Below are 21,138 nucleotides of genomic sequence, written 5' to 3'. Positions count from 1 at the left end.
CGGCGAACAGGGGTTACTCTTTTTTTTTTTTTTTTTTTGGCTGCATTGGGTCTTCACTGCTGTGTGCTGGCTTTCTCTAGGTGCGGTGAACAGGGGCTACTCTTTGTTGAGGTGCGCAGGCTTCTCATTGCAGTGGCTTCTCTTGTTGTGGAGCACGGGCTCTAGGCGTGCTGGCTTCAGTAGTTGTGGCACATGGGCTCAGTAGTTGTGGCTCGCGAGGTCCAGAGCACAGGCTTAGTAGTTGTGGCACACGGGCTTAGTTGCTCTGCAGCATGTGGGATCTTCCTGGACGAGGGCTCGAATCCAAGTCCCCTGCCTTGGCAGGCGGATTCTTAACCACTGCGCCACCAGGAAAGTCCCTCAGAAGGTAGATTTTTAAAATAAATGGTGATATCAGATTAGCACCTGTGACTGTTTGCTAAGTAGGTTTTTCAGAGAAGCTCAGAATAATGTCAGGAGGCAATCCATTTTTTAAAAATAAAATTTCCTTAATGGGAATACAACTCTTTTTTTAAACCAAAAATACTGATTCTAATACAATAAGGTACCTGAATAATATAACAATAATAACTTTAATTTATGATATCAATGAAAAAACAGGAATGTAATCTTGTTCATCAAAAATTCATGGCAGGGCTTCCCTGGTGGCGCAGTGGTTGGGAGTCCGCCTGCCGATGCAGGGGACGCGGGTTCATGCCCCGGTCCGGGAGGATCCCACATGCCGCGGAGCGGCTGGGCCCGTGAGCCATGGCCGCTGGGCCTGCGCGTCCGGAGCCTGTGCCTCGCAGCGGGAGGGGCCACAGCAGTGAGAGGCCCGCGTAACGCAAAAAAAAAAAAAAAAAAAAAAAAAAAAAAAAAAAAAATTCATGGCACAATATTTCTAAACTCTGAAATCTAAGCAATGAACTTTTAATATTCACACTGTCATTCTCTTAGTTTCTTAATTTTATTTCTTGATGCAGAATATAATGTGGCCGTGTTTGTGACCAATCAAATGACTGCTGACCCAGGAGCAACTATGACGTAAGCCCTAATATTCTGCTTTTGTATTTCACAAAAGTTATTATCAAAAGGGTTAGAGTGTAGAATAGGAAATAATTCCAAAATCATCAGCCTTGATGTGGACACAGATATGTCACAAAACACTTTTTGCACAGTGCATATTACTTCATAATTGCAAATATCATTTATTTGTTATCCATATCTATTTTTCTCTAGTTTTTTTATAAAACAAAGCAATAGTTTACTATTTTCAGAGATATTTTGGGTTCCTTTTTGTCTAGGACTAAAAGGATATTGGAGGACAATAAGAAAAAGATCTTAGGGAAATAAAAACTTATATTCCAGATACATGAATGGTTTCTAATGCACTGATAAGCTGTTAGCCTACAAACAAAAAAAGCAGGCTCCCTACAGGATATACATGAGATATATATTTAATTTATATATTTATTATATTATATAAATATAATATATTTATATTTACAGGATATATATGAGATATATTTATGAGTCTCTTATATATTTATAAGAGACTTGCTATGAAAGAAGTCTCCTGTTTGGAGAAACAGAATTTCACTCCACACTAGGCATATTCAGAATTTGTTGAAGTAGTTGTGCGCATAACATACATATTGATGGCTCTGCTTGAAAGATGGCAAGGAATAGAAAGACAAGGAGATGGTGGTGTGATGAATTTGGAGATTGGGATTGACATGTGTATAAAATGGATAACTAATAAGAACCTGCTGTATAAAAAAATAAATAGAATTAAATTAAAAAAAAAAGAGAGACAAGGAGAGGGAAAGTAGTATAGTGAAACAGAAAGTTCGAAGAAGGATTTCCCTGGTGGTCCAGTGGTAGAGGCTCCGTGCTCCTAATGCAGTGGGCCCAGGTTCGATCCCTGGTCAGGGAACTAGATCTTGCATGCCACAATTAAAAGATCCCACAAGCCTCAACTAAAGAAAAAAAAGATCCTGCATGCCACAACTAAGACCCGGCACAGCCAAATAAATAAATAAATAAATATTAAAAAAAGAAAAAAAACAGAAAGAAAATTCAAAGAAAGTTCAGTCGCCACCATCAAGAGTTTTGAGCATTATATATCTGAATAAGCAGTCAAAATAGCCCTGAATCTACGTACTGCTTTTTTTTTTTTTCTGCCGTACGCGGGCCTCTCACTGTTGTGGCCTCTCCCATTGTGGAGCGCAGGCTCCAGACGCTCAGGCTCAGCGGCCATGGCTCACGGGCCTAGCCACTCCGCAGCATGTGGGATCTTACCGGACCGGGGCACGAACCCGTGTCCCCTGCATCAGCAGGCGGACTCTCAACCACTGCGCCACCAAGGAAGGCCCTGTACTGCTTTTTTAAAGGTCTTTTCAGCAACTTCTTATTTATAATAATTTTTAGCCAGAGAAAAGTTCCAAGACTAGCGTAATGAATCCACAATATCATTTGCCTAGTTTCATCAGTTGTTAACATTTTGCCACATTTTTTCCCTCTATGTGTTTGTGTGTGTGCATGTGTATGTGAAATCTCTCTATGTGCTACATACACACACATGCTCATATATGTAAAAGTGTATATGTTTTGTGAACCTTTTGAGAGTTTTTTTCTCTAAACCAGTGAGAATTATTTGCAGACATCATGACACATCACTTCTTAGTACTTCAGCATATCTTTTCTAAGAACAAGAACATTCTTCTACATAACTACAACATAATTAGCACAGTCAGGGAATTTAACATTGGCGTACTATTTATCCAATACACAGTTATATTCAAGTGTCTCCAGTTGTTCCAATAATATCCTTTGTAGTTTGGGGGGTTTCTTGTTTTGTTTTTGATTCAGGATCAGTTAAGGATCATGCATCCCATGTACTTGTCTTGTCTCTTTAGTTTCCTTTAACCAAAACAGCTCCTCAACCTTCGCTAGATTTTTGTGACACTGACTTTCTTTTTTGGTGACACTGTGCAGCATGCAGGATCTTAGTTCGCCGACCAGGTATTGAACCCATGCCCCCTGTATTGGGAGTGAGTGACATTTCTGAAGCACACAGGCCAACTGTTTTTCAGAATATCTCTCAATTTGGAGTTGATTTTTTTCTCATTATTTAAAATGTTAAATACTTTTGGCAGGAAAACTACTAATATATAAGTAATGTTATGACCTTTTCCATATATCACATCAGGAGGCACACTGGCAGTTTGTCCCTTTATTAGTGATAAGTTTGATCATGTGATTAAGATGGTGTTCATAAGATTTCTCCATTGTAAAAGACCTTCTCCTGTTTGTAATTAATAAGTAATTTGTGGGGTGATACTTTGAGACTTGTGTAAATATCATGTTCTGCACCCAATGGATTTAATAATGTCCATTGGAGATTCTTGCTTCAATCATCACTCTGATGGTTGCAGTACAAAGTTCTGTTACTTTAAAACTGAGTCAGTACATCATTTGGTAGCAGATAAATCAGTCATTGACATATATATTAGAAGATATTTGATATGATATTCTAAATTATGTAAATTGTACTGAAATGAATGTATCTCTCTTTAGGCATTTTCTAAACTAAACCCTAAGAGTATTGCTGCATCTTCTGCAGTTTGCTATAGCTCTCAGTTTTCAATACGCTTTTATGATATTTTCTACTTAATTACAGGAGATTCCAATGTGAAAAGTATTAATTACATGAAAGGTTTTAAGCAAGGTTTTTTGTTTGTTTGTTTTTTGGGTTTTATTGGCTGCACCATGCGGCATGCAGGATCTTAGCTCCCCTACCAGGGATCAAACCCACACCCCCTCAGTGGAAATACAGAGTCTTAACCACTGGATCGCCAGGGAAGTCCAAGCAAGTTAAAAAGATTGAGGAGGGGGAAATCAATCATTTATTCATTCAGTATACATTTATTGAGAATCTACTATGTATCAAGGTTCTAGGAATTCACTAGTGAACAAGAGAGACTATGTGCCTTGCCTCCATTAGGAAAAAAATAAATGTTGTCCATTTAACTCAAAATTTTAAAGTCTTGGTAGGTCATGCATTGTCTGTAGTCCTTGAGTGGTTAAGGCAATATTCTCTGTTTTATAGGATGTCTTTCATATACAGGACATGAAGTACTTCACAAAGAGAATAATTTTAAACTGAAGAGAAATGGGAGATTTTTAAGGCTCGCTTTAAAAAGAGAAAATGACTCATTGGCTCAGAGGGAGGAAGTGGGTTGCATTCAAATAAAACAGTACAAGTTAAAGAGCAATGTTCTTTCTTCAGGTGTAGGGAGGGAACATTGAAGAGGCCAAAACTATCGATCTAGAGTTAGAAGACAAAGGAAGTCTGTGGAAATTAGGTCAGATAGGGTTCTTTTTCTTATATTTGTAGAAAGTTTCAAAAAGAGTAAAACCATTTTGAATTGACTCCAATAAGAGAAAAATAGAGAGGTGACAGAAAGGAAATAATTGCAGAAGTTCAAAGAGGGGAGGAGATTTATAATAAAATAAGCTAAGAAAAGAGCCAAAGAAGGTAACAAAGACTAGTATTTTTGCTGGGTGAATCTGCTTTGAAACAGCATCTCCTCCACCTAGCCAAGTTATACGGAAACAAATTTCACTATAATTAGTATATTCTAAAGTACATTATAACAATACAAATTAAATGCATGTGCTGTAAAGCACATAAATTGCCACAGCTAAATTAAAAAAGAAAACAGGACAGTTTTAAACTAAAGGATTTCAAATGCTATTAGAATCCTTCCCATAAAGAAAATATCTTTGTTTCTCAGTGTTAAGGAACTCCAAGCTGCAACTCCACTGGAGCCTGTCAGAGAAATATCACTATAATTGGTATGAGTACCCAAGTACACTGACAATAATTGAGGCTTCCATCCCATGCATTATACTTGATGGCACATCGTATTAAAAAGGAACAAAATTATAGAGGCAAGGAGCTGCCATATGATACACCAGAGCAGTAACTCCTAGATGAGGCTTACAGATACAGATTTTAGAACTAGAATGAGCCAGTTGATGAAGGCCTGGAAATAAAGTCAAAGTATCAGCCTGTAAAGCTCCATACCACAGCAAAAATAAGATAAGCAACAAATAAGACCATGATGTTGCCCCCTACTTCATTTGTGTATTTGTTTCCCTAAAAGTCATCTTAGAACATTTGCAGTCTTGTAAATGTGCAGTTTATTCTTTAAGGATGTCACTTACTGATTCTACATCATTAGTATAAATTAAGAGGCAATATCGGGACTTCCCTGTTGGCACAGTGGTTAAGAATCTGCCTGCCAATGCAGGGGACACGGGTTTGAGCCCTGGTCCGGGAAGATCCCATATGCCGCAGAGCAGCTAAGCCCATATGCCACAACTACTGAGACTGCGCTCTAGAGCCCGCGAGCCACAACTACTGAAGCCTGCGTGCCTAGAGCCCGTGCTCCACAACAAGAGAGGCCACCGCAGTGAGAAGTCTGTGCACCGTAACAAAGAGTAGCCCCCGCTCACTGCAATTAGAGAAGCCCCTGCACAGCAACGAAAACCCAATGCAGCCAAAAGTAAATAAATAAATAAATAAATAAATAAATAATTTTTAAAAAGAGGCAATATGGTTAGAGAAAAAACATTAAACCAAAGTCATTAGCATGGTGACCTTGTGCAACATTTAAATTATTTGAATTTTACTTTCCTCTCCCTCAAAATTAAGAGCACTTATATTTATTAGTTGCTTAGCATGTGCCAAGTGCTTTCATGTATCATCTTATATAATTCTCATATCACCCCAGCATAACTCAGCCTCCTAGACCTCCCTGGTCTATGAAGCCAGTCTCAGTATATTGCTATATCTCTCCCCAACCCCCCAACCGCCCCCCCAATTCTATCTTCAAAATATTGAAAAATGTATAGATTTTTCTGCATATTTTGGGAGGAAATGGGGGGTGGGGTTATTTAACAAAACTTCTTAAACATACTCTTTTTTTTTTTTAACCATCGCTTCTTTTTCACCAAAATTCTCTTTATCTTCCTCTAATCTCAAAACATCCTCCTCTCTCTTGGACATGGTTCACCCGGTCTTTCTCTCAATGGACCCCTTCTCAAAAATTCCATCTTTAAGCTTAACCCTTAGCAAGTCAAAAGTACCAGGAGTACCAATTGTCCCTCAAGTTTGCCCTTACCCAGACCCCTCAAGGTCTCCACTCCAACCAGTATTTAAGGTAGACACTATTATTATTCCTAATATATAAAGGAGGAAACAGAGGCTCAGAGTGCCTACTTGCTCAATCATACAGTTAAAAAACAGGAGTCAGGAAAAAAAAAAAAAAAAACAGGAGTCAGATTTTGAACCCAGGTTTCTTTGACTTCAAAGTTGATGCTCTTTTAGTCTCACTGTGCTATTCTTACTATCTCACTCCCAGAAAAATATCACCTGCCCTACCATCACCATAATCCTATACTCCCTGCACCCTAATTTGCAGTTGGAAGGTCAGGAGGTTCTGGGTCTTACTGTCAACAATATAACAGGCTGTGTCCTGTTCAACCAGAGGGGGATAAATGAAACAATCTTTCTCGGCCCCTCTTTATTCCTAATATCCACCCCCATCTCTTCCTCCTTCTCATCATCTCCCCCATCCCCTGAGAAAAGGAGGAAAGAAGAGAAGATAATATAAAAGAAGGGGAAATAAGAGAGTAGGCTAAAGGAGGCATGTGGGTGGTTTTCTGAAGCTGTTTTTACTTGGTCAGAAATAGAAGTAAATTAAAGCCCTCTAAAAGAATGTGGAATGCTATTACACTTTATTGTACTTTACCTCAAGACTTGTTTATAACTGCTAGAATACTCAAGAAGTTCAAAGAAACTTAAAGAAATGCTTCATTTTTTTTTTTTCCTGCGGTACGCGGGCCTCTCACAGTTGCGGCCTCTCCCGTTGTGGAGCACAGGCTCCGGACGCGCAGGCTCAGCGGCCATGGCTCATGGGCCTAGCCGCTCAGTGGCATGTGGGATATTCCCGGACTGGGGCACAAACCCGTGTCCCCTGCATTGGCAGGCGGACTCTCAACCAATGCGCCACCAGGGAAGCCCAAGAAATGTTTCTTGATTAACATGTCACTGAAAGAGGGTTTTAACTGAATCATTTAGTTAAATAATAATAGTTACCATTTATTGAGTATCTCTTATGTGCCAAGATTACTGAAAGGGTAAATCTAATGCTTTATAGATGACCTGGCACAGTTCCTGGCATGTAGTAGGCTCCCAATGAGTTAGATTAAATATATGTTGAATCTTCACAACAGCCCTAAAAAGTAAGGGGTTTTTTTTTGTTCCCATTTTACAGTTAAAGAAACTGAGATTCATAAAGGTAAATAATTAGCCCAAGGTAACATAGATAATAAGTGAATCAGGATTAGGAAGGCAGATAATAATAATTGCAGTCACTGGGTTAATGCCTTACCTAAATTATTTCATTTTATTGTTACAACTACCATACCAGTTAGGTACAATTATTATCCTCCATTTAAAATGAAGAAACAGGGCCTCCCTGGTGGCGCAGTGGTTGAGAGTCCGCCTGCCGATGCAGGGGATACGGGTTCGTGCCCCGGTCTGGGAGGATCCCATATGCCGCGGAGCGGCTGGGCCCGTGAGCCATGGCCGCTGGGCCTGCGCATCCGGAGCCTGTGCTCCGCAACGGGAGAGGCCACAACAGTGAGAGGCCCGCATACCGCAAAAAGAAAAAAAAAATAAAAAAAAAAAAAATAAAAAATAAAAAAAAAATAAAATGAAGAAACAGACACTTAGAATGATTAACAATTTTCCTGAGGTCATATGGCTGGCTGATAAGCCAAAATTTGAACCCAGGTCTAACTCGAAAGCTCTTACACCACTTTACACATTGAGGCTGTATGTGCCTGGGGTAAGGTTAGCATGCTGTCATATGAGATGCTTTGCGGGGATATATCCATTACCCTGGTGAGTTGATCAGTGTTCAGGGCCCTCAGCCTTACAGACAGAGATTTGATTTGGTCATCCTACTGAGCACAAATCCATTTCTCAGGGACAGAATCACATTAATCAAACTCATGAGACTCAACGAAAGATCAGAGGGCCAGTTTACTGATAAAGAAAAATGTAACTACATTTGAAGTTCTTATGACCAGGGCATTCTCTCCTTGTAGGCAGACCTCTATAGGGATCCAAATTTTAATCCAAAGCTATTTACTAAATATGGAATCCAAGCAAAGGGAAATAATTAGATGAGTTAGAAGTGTCTGCCACATAGTAAGGACTCAGTAAATCTTGGTTGTGAATGTTATTGTTAATAGCCAACCACACTGGGGCGGGGAGCGGGGTGGACCATGAATCTCCTAAACTTATATGAAAATTTTTGTATGTGTACATATGTGCATTTTTCTGGGGGAGAGTCTATATCTTTTATTAAATTATCAAAGTGTTAGTGACGTACAGGAAAAGTCAAGAGCCATAAATTCTACATGAAATTCTACACAGAATCCTGAACACTTTGATGGAGCAAGTAAAATTTGAATTGGCTTGATATTCTCCCAGAGCTAAGGCTGTTATGCTATGTTGCAATTTATTTTAATTAAGTATAACCTCTTACATTATGAGTCACTTTTTAGGACTTTTTCCTCCCCATATTATCTTTCCTATATGATTTCTTAGCACTTTTGCAGATCCTATCATTTATTTCTTATTTAGTTCATTCAAAATCATCTCCCTTTGGAAACGACATTCTTTTTTTTAAATTTATTTAATTTATTTTTATTTTTGGCTGTGTTGGGTCTTCGTTGCTGCGTGTGGGCTTTCTCTAGTTGCGGCGAGCGGGGGCTACTCATCGTCGTGGTGCGCGGGCTTCTCACCGCAGTGGCTTCTCTTGTTGCAGACCATGGGCTCTAGGTGCACGGGCTTCAGTAGTTGTGGCACGTGGGCTCAGTAGTTGTGGCTCGTGGGTTCTAGAGCGCAGGCTCAGTAGCTGTGGCACACGGTCTTAGTTGCTCCGCGGCATGCGGGATCTTCCCGGACCAGGGCTCGAACCCGTGTCCCCTGCATTGGCAGGCAGATTCTTAACCACTGCCCCACCAGGGAAGTCCGGAAACGACGTTCTTAACACTCAGGCTCTTCGCCTGGAGTAATCAATGACAGGCAGTAGTACCTATTCTCTTTTGTGCATAGGGTACCACACTGGTAACAACAAACAATACTTTGCTAAGAAAAAAACATAGCCATACAGCTAAAACCTACAGATTCCTGCTCTTCCTTAGATTATCTGTAAGGGGGTGGAGGCGGGGAGGATTACTTCAGTTAGGGGGAAATCCTGTCTCCTTTTACATTTCCCTTTCTGTCAGAACACCCTTTAAAAGTTCCTTGAATTACAGCTTCTTTGAAGATATATCACAAATCTGTGTCTAAAGAGATCTAATTTGGAGGAAACCCAAATTGTCTTCTCTTCCCTTATCCATTCAACAAGAGTTATTGAGTGTCTTTTATATTATAGGTACTTTTCTAGGCACTGGAGTTACTAAAATGAATAAGGATTTAGAGTATAGTTGGGGAATGAGACCCATGAATTAAAAATTATAATGTAGTGTGCTTTAATAGAGTTATATACATAGTGAGATGAGAGGACAGGGGAGGTAGGCTCTATTCTGTTTCAGGGTATCAGGCATGGTTTTCAAGAAGGGATGACACTTGATGGGTGAGTAGGAGCTAAATGAGCAAACACAATAGGAAAGGGGCTTTTGCTTCAGAGATGACTGAGTTTATAAAGGCATTAAGGTATAAGAGGACTTGCTGAAATAAGAAAAAATAAAAGCTTGAGGAGAAAGAATGAGTACAGCTGTAGATAAGTACAGTGGGCCCTTCGTATCCATAGGTTCCACATCCATGAATTCAACCAACCTAGGATCAAAAATAATCAGAATTAAAAAATCCAGAAAGTTCCAAAAAGCAAAATTTGAATTTGCCATGCTCTAGCAGCTATTTACATAGAATTTAAATTGTATTTACAGCTATTTATGTAGCATTTACATTGTATTAGGTATTATAAGTAATCTAGAGATGATTTAAAGTATATGGGAGGACACAATATTGTAAATCAACTATACTTCAATAAAAAAATTTTTTTAATTAAAAAAATAAAAATAAAGTGTATGGGAGGATGTGTATAGGTTACATGCAAATACCACACCATTTTATATAAGGGACTTGAGCATTCGTGAATTTTGGTATCCATGGTTGGGAGGTGGGTTCTGGAACGGATCCCCCTATGGATACCGAGGGAGGACTGTATGTAGGTAGCAGACAAAAAGAAGCAGAAGTTGAGGGACTGTCTTCCTGAGAGCCCTCCTTTTCTTTGTGAAGAAGCAGGCAATGTCATCCAAAGTTAGGGAAAAGAACAGAAAAGAGCACTTAAGGAGACTACTGAAAGTTTGGTAAAGGGGAGGTGAGGTTAACCATATAGAAGAATTACTAGGCAATATGGAGAGACCATCTGTGAGAAGCATTAACATAGCTGTTAAAACTTCTCTCTGACCACTTAGCGAACCCCGACTCTCCTTTCTTGTCTCCTCTTCATAGCAGTTCCTAACTGGTCTACCTGCTGTGGGGGCACCTATCTTTCTATTGCCCAATATTCTCCTTGGTATTTTTGTAACTTCTATGTCTTAAGTACAAAAAATATTTTTGAGCACCCACTGTGTGGCTGGTTGCTACAGAGCTGGATACAATGTCATCTGCCCTTAAAGAGCTTAGTGATAGGTAATAGGCGAGGGATTGAGGGGGAATATAATATGTAAATAATAATAGCACTAAAGGCAGGACATGAAAAATGCACTAAAGAAGCATAAATACAGTGTTTGCAAGTTCAGAGCTCACAGCCCAGCTGAGAATATCATCAGGCCCTCAAGCCCATCTATGTAGAACATAGGATTCTTTTAAGACCTTGAAAACCACCTGTAATGGAGGGTAACCTGGAAGGTTTAGAGTTATTCCATTAAAAAGAGTGGCATTGATCTGTAAGCATTATAGAGACAATTCATCTCTAGCTATTTCATCCAACTGAAAGGGCTTCATTGCTTTACTACCCTTTCAGCTGTCTGAGTAAAGCAACCTATCTTCTGACTTCTTAACTCCTGTCAGTCTCACCTGCCTGGTTGCTACTTTCTTGATAGTGGTTCACTCCAAAACTAACTCTGTTCTTGTCCTCACGTTGGACCTGCTGAATCAATCAATCCTATCCAACCCCAGCCAGCTGGTCCTAACCTGTGAGCCATTTAATCAAGCAGCAGTTTATTTTTTATTTTTTTCAATTGTTTGACTGCAAAAATCATAGTCCATATGATAAAACCTGAAAAGGTGTTTTATTAATTCAGTTTTCAGGCAGACCCCAAAAAACCCATCGGGGGACACATTCTGGCTCATGCTTCAACAACAAGAATAAGCTTGCGAAAGGGAAGAGGAGAGCTGAGAATTGCCAAGATTTATGACAGGTAAATATTTCTTATCTTAATCAATTCTTGTGCATATTATATAGAATTATATAATACGCACAATTCTTGTGCGTATTATATAGAATTGCCTCTCCTGAGAGGCTATGATTATTCCACTGGCAGATACTACATGTTTGAATTTCCTTCTCAAAAAGTATTCAATTCATTGGGAAGTCCCTACTACATACTGGGTTCTAGGGATTCGGGGATCTTGTTGACAAATTGACTTGGTCTCTGACCTTCCAAATCTTACAGTGAAGCTAGAAAATGAAATAATTGATTCCAGTTGAAGTGAGGAAAATACAGGAAAAGTACAGCATGTGATAGGGATGTTCTTCTTTCTTTCTGCCAGTTTTCTTTTCAGGTTTCAGTTTAAACATCACTTCCTCAAGGAACCTTTCCCTGACCCTTACATTCTAAGCTAATACTCTATATTACACCTTTTATTCTTTCACAGTACTTTACTTATTTAATTAACAGTTATAAGCTTAGATTTTACCAGCAACAAACCTAAAGCGATTTGAATTGGGGAGGCATTACCCACCCCTTCCTGAGCGTTGCTGCTGACCCTTCTCTGTGGACCTCCCCCATTTTTGCCCATCTGTTGTGTTTATCTCTGAGGGGTTGGCAGGGGAGGGTACCCCCACCTTCCCTGCAGCTGTTCCTCAGGAGTCATGACTTTGACTGGGTCTAGAAAGGTTGAGCTGGAAGGGGTGGCCCCTGGTCACTTTCTGAGCACATGTCTCAGAGACCTGGGGCTGGTGGGAGCACCGCTGGAGCTGGATTTCAACACATAGGGTGCCGCTGGGCCAGCTGGTAGGGTTGCTGGGCTCCAGGCCTCTAGCTCCAGCTGTTGCAGACCTAGGCCCCTCTCTGACCCGAGAAAGCTCCTTGGGCCCTTGAAGCTGATAAACCAAGAGAGTAAGGAAACATTCTTTTAGAGTGAGAAAGCTAATGTTTCAGCCACTTAGAGATAAACTGCAAAACTAGAGCCTGGCATGGGGCTGGGGCTAAAGATTTTTCTCGAACTTTTCAAGATTTGCAAGTATGCAGCTTGGAAGGAGGCTGGTGGTTTTACTGTTAAAAAAGCAATAGCGTGGCTTTTCCTATAAGGCTTGCATAGTACTTCTTACCCCTCTCCTGTCTCCCCCTGCAAAGGTGGTGCTGGAATGTTCGGAAGGTCTTGTCAACTTCAGCTTCTCCTGTGGAAACTGAAGCCATTGGGGTTTTCTGTCCAAATTCAAAAGGAGTCATACGTGTGTGTGTGTGTGTGTGTGTGCATGTATGTAGATGTACATATATACACATACACTCATTTTATATATATGTATGTAAATGCAAGTATTATATATATATACATATATATATACATGTGCAAATATATGAATAAACTTTGACAACATAATTGATGTACATGGTAAAAAATAAATAACATCAAACAGTACAAAAAAAAGAGTTATAAGCTTAATAAGTTTTTACAGAGAAACCTATTACATATCAGCTGTTCTAGATTCTGGGGATAGAGCAGTGAACAAAACAAAAAGACAAGGCCCTGCCCTCATGGAACTTACATTCCATTGGTAATGATTTATGTAATAAATGTCATCCCCACTAGACAGTAAATACCCTGAGGACAGAAATACTATTCTCTTGCTTACCACTGTATTCTTAGTTCCTCGGACATAATAGATGTATTTGTGACTGACTGATTAGCCAATCCTGGCAACAAGGTAAAGATTTGTAATAACTCTTTACCCTAGGGAGGGAAAAATCAGCCAAAAAGGAATCAGATGAGCTCTTAATCTGGTTTTGGCTATGAATCACAGGACTTACTATGTATTGTCATTGAAAAATATTAAATAATCAGTTCCCCCCTCTACCTGGTTTTTATTCAGACCATTCTGCTTTTCATCATCAGTCCCTGTAGAAGACTGTGATACACATATGCAAGTGCTATGCTTTGTGGAGCTTCAGCAATCTCTAGAAATTTGTTACAAATGTTCTTTGTTGAATTAAGTAGATAGTAGGATTGTTCCATATTTTTACTAAAATTTCTTGGTCTATATCTTGGACAGATTGCTGTGCTTAGAACTTTCCCAAACATTTTTCACTCTGAATTGTAATCAGCTGATTACATGTACATCTCCCTCACTACAGGGACTGAGTCTGGTTCACTAATGTCCCCAACACCTAGCATGGTCCTTGGCACATAGTAAGAGCTCAATAACTATTTGTTGAATTAATAACTGAATGAATTCCATCTACATGTTCAATCATTTGTATATTTAATCAAGTCCTCCAAACTTTTAGGAACAAATAACCCCTGCAGTTTTTACAGTCCTAAGAGAACACTAGGGTTCTGCAGTCTCAACAAAGGATAATTAAAATTATCATAGAAGTTAGTCATGTCAACTTTCCATAAATCTGAATAAAAATAGCAAAACTAGATCAGAACTTAAAATGTGAAAACTTACTTTGCTGTGCATCTTGTACTGCCTTCTTTCTGGTCCCTAAAGATTTCTCACAAAGAATTCTCCTTGACTTTAGAAAAAACTTTTTGGTAGAGAAGATCATGATGCTAAAAATGATAGCTAACACTTACTGAGTGGCTACTATGTGCTAGGCCTGTGCCAAGTGCTTTATTTATTTACTTTTTCATTGTTTTTAAGGACAACCTTAAGAGATAGAGATTATTATCCCCATTTACACATGAGGAAACCAAGGCCCTAAGTAGTTAGGTAACCACTGCCTCTCTACAGTCTATTTTAAACACAGAAGCCAGAATGATCCTTTGTAACACCAAGTCAGAGCATATCTATCCTCTCTTTAAAACACTCCTATGGGGCTTCCCTGGTGGCACAGTGGTTGAGAGTCCGCCTGCCGATGCAGGGGACACGGATTCGTGCCCCAGTCTGGGAAGATCCCACATGCCGCGGAGCGGCTAGGCCCCGTGAGCCATGGCCGCTGAGCCTGCGCGTCCGGAGCCTGTGCTCCGCAACAGGAGAAACCACAACAGTGAGAGGCCCGTGTACCGCAAAAAAAACAAAAAACAAAAAACCCCCACTCCTATGGCTCCCCATCTTAACTCAGAATAAAAGCCCATGTCTCTTCACTGGTTTACAGAGCACTACATGAATGGCCCTATTCTTATTCCTCCTGCTTTCCCCCTTGCTCACCGTGCTTCACACTCAGTGGGCACCTTGATATTCTAGAAACATGCCAGTCACACTCCTCCCTTAGGGCCTCGCCTCTGTGATTATTGCTCTCCCTGCCTGGAATAAGCTTCCCCCACATAGCCCTCTTTCTGGCTATCTCCCTCACCTCCTTCAAGTCTTTGATCAAATGTTACCTTCTCAACAAAATGCCTATCTTGATCTCCCTATTTAAAATTGCAGCTAGCCTTGTCCCAGTTTCCATACTTCCAATCTCCCTTATCCAACTCTATTTTTTTCTTTCCCTATAGCACTTATTTTCTAACATATCACATATTTATTTATTTATTATGTCCATTATTTATTGTCTGTCTGTCCTTCCCCCAAGTATAAGTTCCACAAGGCCAGAGATCTTTGTTTATTTTTTTCACATACGGATCTCAAGTGCCTACAGCAAGGATATAGGAAGTGCTCAGTAAATTTTTTTTCTTTTTTTTTTTCAATTTTTGACTGCGTTGGGTCTTCGTTGCTGCATACGGGCTTTCTCTAGCTGCAGCAAGCAGGGGCTACTCTTCGTCGCGACGTGCATTGCAATGGCTTCATTATGGTGGCTTCTCTTGTTGCAGAGCATGGGTTCTAGGCACACAAGCTTCAGTAGTTGCAGCACGTGGGCTCAGTAGTTGTGGCATGCAGGTCCTAGAGTGCACGGGCTTCAGTAGTTGTGGCGTGCGGGCTCTAGAGCACAGGCTCAGTAGTTGGGGCGCACAGGCTTAGTTGCTCCTCAGCATGTGGGATCTTCCCGGACCAGGGTTCAAACACTCCCCTGCATTGGCAGGCGGAGTCTTAACCACTGCACCACCAGGGAAGTCCCAGTAAATATTTTCTTAATGAGTAAGTGAATGGACTTGCCCCACATCACAAAACCAATAAGTATTGGAGCCAGGATTAGAATCTATGCTGTCTGAATCTAGGGTCTACACTTTTAACCACTACACTATTTCTTAGTTTATTAAGGATTATCTATTCAAGGTAGTAATAGCTAGTCTGCTATAACCTTATACAGATGTAAAAGAAAGACATTTCTTGTTAAAACAGAATTCCCCAAGAATTGAGCAGAAAAGGGTTCTCATAATTCCCAGGAATACAGGAGTGACTACAAAAGGGAACCTAGCCTTTTTCCTTGAATAGCCTATAGTTACTGCTTCTGTAAGTAACTATAACTGGCCCTCAAGTGTATATTTTCTCTCTTTAAAACTGTGAGTGAATAAAAACCCCATTTATTTTATTCTACTTAGCATATCTGAGATCAGTGAACATTAAAACTCTACTGAATTCAAAGGAAAATCAAATTTTAAACAATTACAAAAAATGAAAAGGCATACAAATGGTCAAGTTTCTAAAGTCGTTGTTTTTTATTCTGTTTCAAAACCAAAACAAACAAACAAGCAAAAAACCCTGGTTCAACTTTGCAGATACTTTGCTTGGCTTCCCTCTTTCTCAACTCCTTGTCTTCCTGCCCTTTTTAAGTGACTACTTTCCATCAAAGTCAAAAAGTTATTTTCTAATTCCACTCACGCCTTCTTATTCTTCAACTCCAACTTCAGTCTAGCAAGACCTACTTTATCTATAGCTCATGTTCTATCCTCCAGGGAGATTCCTCTGCTCTTTCTTAAGGGAAGTAAACTTACCCATGGTGTGCTCAAAGTATACTAGCTAATCTGCACCCTCCAAACAAAACAAAACAAACAAACAAACAAAATCAAAAAACAAAAACCAATTTTGCATGACAATATAGCCTACTGATTAAGATCATGAGCTTTGGAATCAAATACCTTAGTCTCTAATCCTGGCATCTTCAATTCCCAGCACTGTGACCTTGATCAAATTACTTCTCTGAACCTCAGTCTTCTCATCTATAAAATGTGGATAATAATACATACACAACAGAGTAATCATAAAGTTTAAATGAAATAATATAAGGGAGCCTGACACATAATAGTAAATACTAAATAAATGGAAGTTATTAATATTACCGTACAGTCACCATAACCTGAATATAATAACAGCACAAAGTAGCAGTAGGCTCTCTCTCTCATGGTCAGTGATTTTCAAATTCCTATTTTTAGTCTAACATTTTATTCAAGTGTTAGATATTCATTTCCAACTACTTGCAGACCTCCTCTACATCAATGCCCCACAGGTATCTCAAGCTCAACATATCTAAACCTAACTTCTTATTCTTCCTCTCTTTCTTCTTTTTTTTTTTTTTCCGGTATGCAGGCCTCTCACCGTTGTGGCCTCTCCCGTTGCGGAGCACAGGCTCCAGACGCGCAGGCTCAGTGGCCATGGCTCACGGGCCCAGCCGCTCCGCGGCATGTGGGATCTTCCCGGACCGGGGCACGAACCCGTGTCCCCTGCATCGGCAGGCAGACTCTCAACCACTGTGCCACCAGGGAAGCCCTTCTTCCTCTCTTTCTTATACACAAAACAAGCTTCTCTATTCCTACTCTTTTGTTCATGCTAGAAATGGAATACCCCCATTTCTGCCTCAAAGCCTTCTGTGAAGTCCTCTATTATCTATGAAATCTTTCCTGATCAACCTAGCCTGCATAACTTCTCCTTTCCTTAGAGTTCTGTAACATATACTGACTTTATGGAACCTAGCTTACTTTGCATATTTGTTATGTCATAGTTCACCTTTTAGGCTTCTTGATAGTAAAGACTCTGTCTCATTTTTGTAAATTCTGTGGGGTCTAGTACATGCTAAAGTATGATTTTCAAAGAGTTAAAAACATCACTTTCTGCAAATAAGCATAAAATGGATGTGTCAAAGATTTTATTCAACTCCTTAATTAATGAGGAAACCACTGATTCAAAGGATAATTTGAGGAACAGAGATTTATGTAGTCAGTCAAAGCAATGCTGAAATAAATTTGCTAATAGATGCAAAACTGGTTAATATCCTACCAGGCAATAAATTGTAACATTTGAAGTTGTCTTTTCTACTGGAGAGAAATCAATTATTTCTCTACACAATGAAATTCATTTCCATTGCTATAGACTGGCATCATAGAATAATCTGCATTGTTACCAGTTTTCTACAAATTAATCTCTACTCCTATAGAGCTGTAGAATAAATTAAAAGGTAAAATTTAAAAGAGCATGAAATCATGACTCGTACAAGTATAAAATGTCAAAGATTTTATTTAACTCATTAACTCATGCAGGAACCAATAAGATTTTATAACCAGATCAAAGGAAAAATCAAATTACCACACATATGTAGTCAAACAAGTAATGCTGAAATGCATTACAAATTGATAAAAAAAAATGGGTCAGTATCCATAAGACAATAATCAATTGCATTCCTCCTCACACAATTTACATTTCTATGAACTAGGATAATTTGTATTACTCATAGTTTTCTACAGCTCATGGAGTTGTAAAACAGCTCAAAGACAAAGCCATGGAGTCCTCATAGACTTGGATAACCTGGAAGGATGTGTTTGGCAACCTATTTTTTCGCTGAAGGTACTCAGTTATCTTTTAGTTCATTTCAAAGTCTTTCATGGTTTTTGCCTACATTAGTCTAGTCAATGGAAATGTGCACACCCATTTAAAAATTTTTATTGAGGTATAGTTGATTTACAATGTTGTGTTAATTTCTGCTGTACAGCAAAGTGATTCAGTTAACATATATATATTCTTTTTCATATTTGTTTCCATTATGGAAACAGGATATTGAATATAGTTCCCTGTGCTATACAGTAGGACCTTGTTGTTTATCCATCCTATATATAATAGTTTGCATCTGCTAATCCCAAACTCCCAATCCTTCCCTCCCCCATCCCCCCTTGGCAACCACAAGTCTGTTCTCTGTATCTGTGCGTCTGTTTCTGTTCATTTGTGTCATATTTTAGATTCCACATTTAAGTGGTATATGGCATTTGTCTTTCTCTTTCTGATTTACTTCACTTAGTATGATAATCTCTATGTTCATCCATGTTGCTGCAAATGGCATTATTCTATTCTTTTTTATGGCTGAGTAATATTCCATTGTGTATGTATGTGTGTGTGTGTGTGTGTGTGTGTGTGTGTATACACACATATACATATATATATACACTACATTTTCCTTATTCATTCATCTGTCAATGGACATTTAGATTGTTTCCATGTCTTGGCTATTGTAAATAGTGCTGCTATGAACATAGGGGTGCATGCCTCTTTTCGAATTATAGTTTTGTCTGGATATATGCCCAGGAGAGGGATTGCAGGATCATATGGCAATTCTATTTTTAGTTTTTTGAGGAAGCTCCATACTGTTTTCCATAGTGGCTGCACCAATTTACATTCCCACCAACAGTGTAGGAGAGTTCCCTTTTCTCTATACCCCCTCCAGCATTTGTTATCGGTAGACTGTTTTTTTAAATTTTTATTTATTTATTTATGGCTGCGTCGGGTCTTCATTGCTGCACGCAGGCTTTCTCTAGTTGCGGCAAGTGGGGGCTACTCTTCATTGCAGTGAGCAGGCTTCTCATTGCGGTGGCTTCTCTTGTTGCGGAGCACGGGGTCTAGGCACATGAGCTTCAGTAGTTGTGGCACGCGGGCTCAGTAGTTGTGGCTCGCGGGCTCTAGAGCGCAGGCTCAGTAGTTGTGGCGCACGGGCTTAGTTGCTCTGCGGCATGTGGGATCTTCCCGGACCAGGGCTCGAACCCGTGTCCCCTGCATTGGCAGGCAGATTCTTAACCACTGTGCCACTAGGGAAGTCCTATTTGTAGACTTTTTAATGATGGCCATTCTGACCGGTGTGAGTTAATACCTCATTGTAGTTTGATTTGCATTTCTCTAATAATTAGCAATGATGAGCATCTTTTCTTGTGCCTATTGGCCATCTGTATGTCTTCTTTGGAGAAATGTCTCTTTAGGTCTTCTGCCCATTTTTCGATTGGGTTGTTTTTTTGTTATTGAGTTGTATGAGGTACATACCCATTTAGAATCAGATAAGCCTTTAAGGGTCTGCTACACTGTAGCAGGGTCTGTGCACTGTAAGAACACACAGTTACCCCTTTTTGCCTATTTCCAAGTGTGGGGTAGTTCTTCTTGATGTTTAGAACCTTACGTATAGAAGTTGTTCAATAAATGTTTGTGATGGTTGATAATATTTGTAGGAAAATTCTGTAGTCCACATTTAGCTGTACCAACTCACGTCTCTGGAGACTCAGACTAATGGAGTGTGATGCTGTGACATGAATATAGTATTTATAGAAATAGAGCTTTTTATAAACTTCTGTTCCTTTGTATTCTGTTAGCCCCGAGATGCCTGAAAATGAAGCCACCTTCGCAATAACTGCTGGAGGAATTGGGGATGCCAAGGAGTAGGTGGCGAATTGATGCAAATTGCTTCTTAGTGCTTATTAGGAGCTGAAGAAATGGAAAAGCAGTCTCAAATTTCAGATCTTGAAGTAAGAGTCTGTTTTTTTTCATGTGTTATTAAAGGAAAGTCAGCAAAAGAGAATTAAATCATATTTATCTTAAAGGTCTCTGATTTACAATAACTACACATTGTATGTCGGTTCAAGAATATAAATATATAAATGAATGAATAAACCTTTTGAAAAATAGTTGGGGAAGGGGTACCTCACTTTAGCTTCCCAAAGTGAGCCACTAAGCAGATGGCAAGTCTAAGAGCTCAGAAATGTCTCCTCCTCCTACAGCTGCCCCCCAAACACTTACAGAAGTGAATACACTTCCAAAGGAGGGAGACATTTAAGGGAAGAATGTTTACAGGACACCAAAAGAGCTTTTTTATTTATGATATCAAACTATATGTTCACATTTATAGCAACAGAAAAGAAACATTAAATTAAGCTAAATTTTAAATCATTTGACTTTTCGACAAGTTGAAATTACTTTTTAAAAATGTTCTTCTGATACATACATATTTTACTGGGAAGATAAAAAGGAAAGTAATTAGGAACTTTATAATTTTGGGTGGTCAAGATAGCATGACTTTTATATTTTAAGTTTTGGGTAGAGAATTCAGAATCTTCTTTAAAATATTAAAGTTAATTTAAATGTAAAATTTCTAGATACTAATTTTATAAATGTATAAAAAATATTGGTTTTTCTAATTAAATGAAAATAAAATCTAGTTTTCAAAATGTATGTATGATAAAAATATTTATTAATTAAAACTCTAATAATATTTACAGTGACAATCTTTATAGATCTCAGAAATATTTAATATCTTATGTTGCATCCACTTGTATGAGAATTCAAGTATTGAAAGTACCATTTGTTACAAAAGGTATTTGACTATCCATTAAGTCATTCACTCACCAATTGTATATTGAATGCTAAGTGCTAAAGAATCTACAAAAGAAGTATGGTTCCTGCCCTCAAAGAATGTGTATACTAGTTAAGAGAAAAGACTAATATTTACGAAAGGATGAGAGGACAAATGATTATAATTAATTTGGATTGTGTGATT

At 39.0% G+C, this 21,138-nt stretch overlaps 1 protein-coding gene across 2 annotated transcripts in view; it reads left to right on the top strand.

Annotated features, from left to right (window-relative positions):
* The window catches only part of DMC1 (DNA meiotic recombinase 1), a 40,423-nt gene extending 19,583 nt beyond the window's left edge, over positions 1-20,840 (top strand). For both annotated transcript variants that reach the window (XM_082635991.1, XM_082635990.1), the window contains 3 exons: positions 963-1,023; positions 11,377-11,493; positions 19,958-20,840. In XM_082635991.1, coding sequence (XP_082492117.1) covers positions 963-1,023; positions 11,377-11,493; positions 19,958-20,027 — 248 coding nt within the window. In that variant the 3' untranslated portion in view covers positions 20,028-20,840. The remainder of the gene's footprint in view (positions 1-962; positions 1,024-11,376; positions 11,494-19,957) is intronic.
* Positions 20,841-21,138: the final 298 nt, after the last annotated feature.

The sequence above is a fragment of the Mesoplodon mirus genome (genome assembly GCF_964341445.2).
Source record: "Mesoplodon mirus genome assembly, chromosome: 11".
NCBI lineage: Eukaryota > Metazoa > Chordata > Mammalia > Artiodactyla > Ziphiidae > Mesoplodon > Mesoplodon mirus.
Note: the sequence above shows the minus strand (reverse complement) of the source record. Positions and strands in the feature narration are given on the sequence as shown.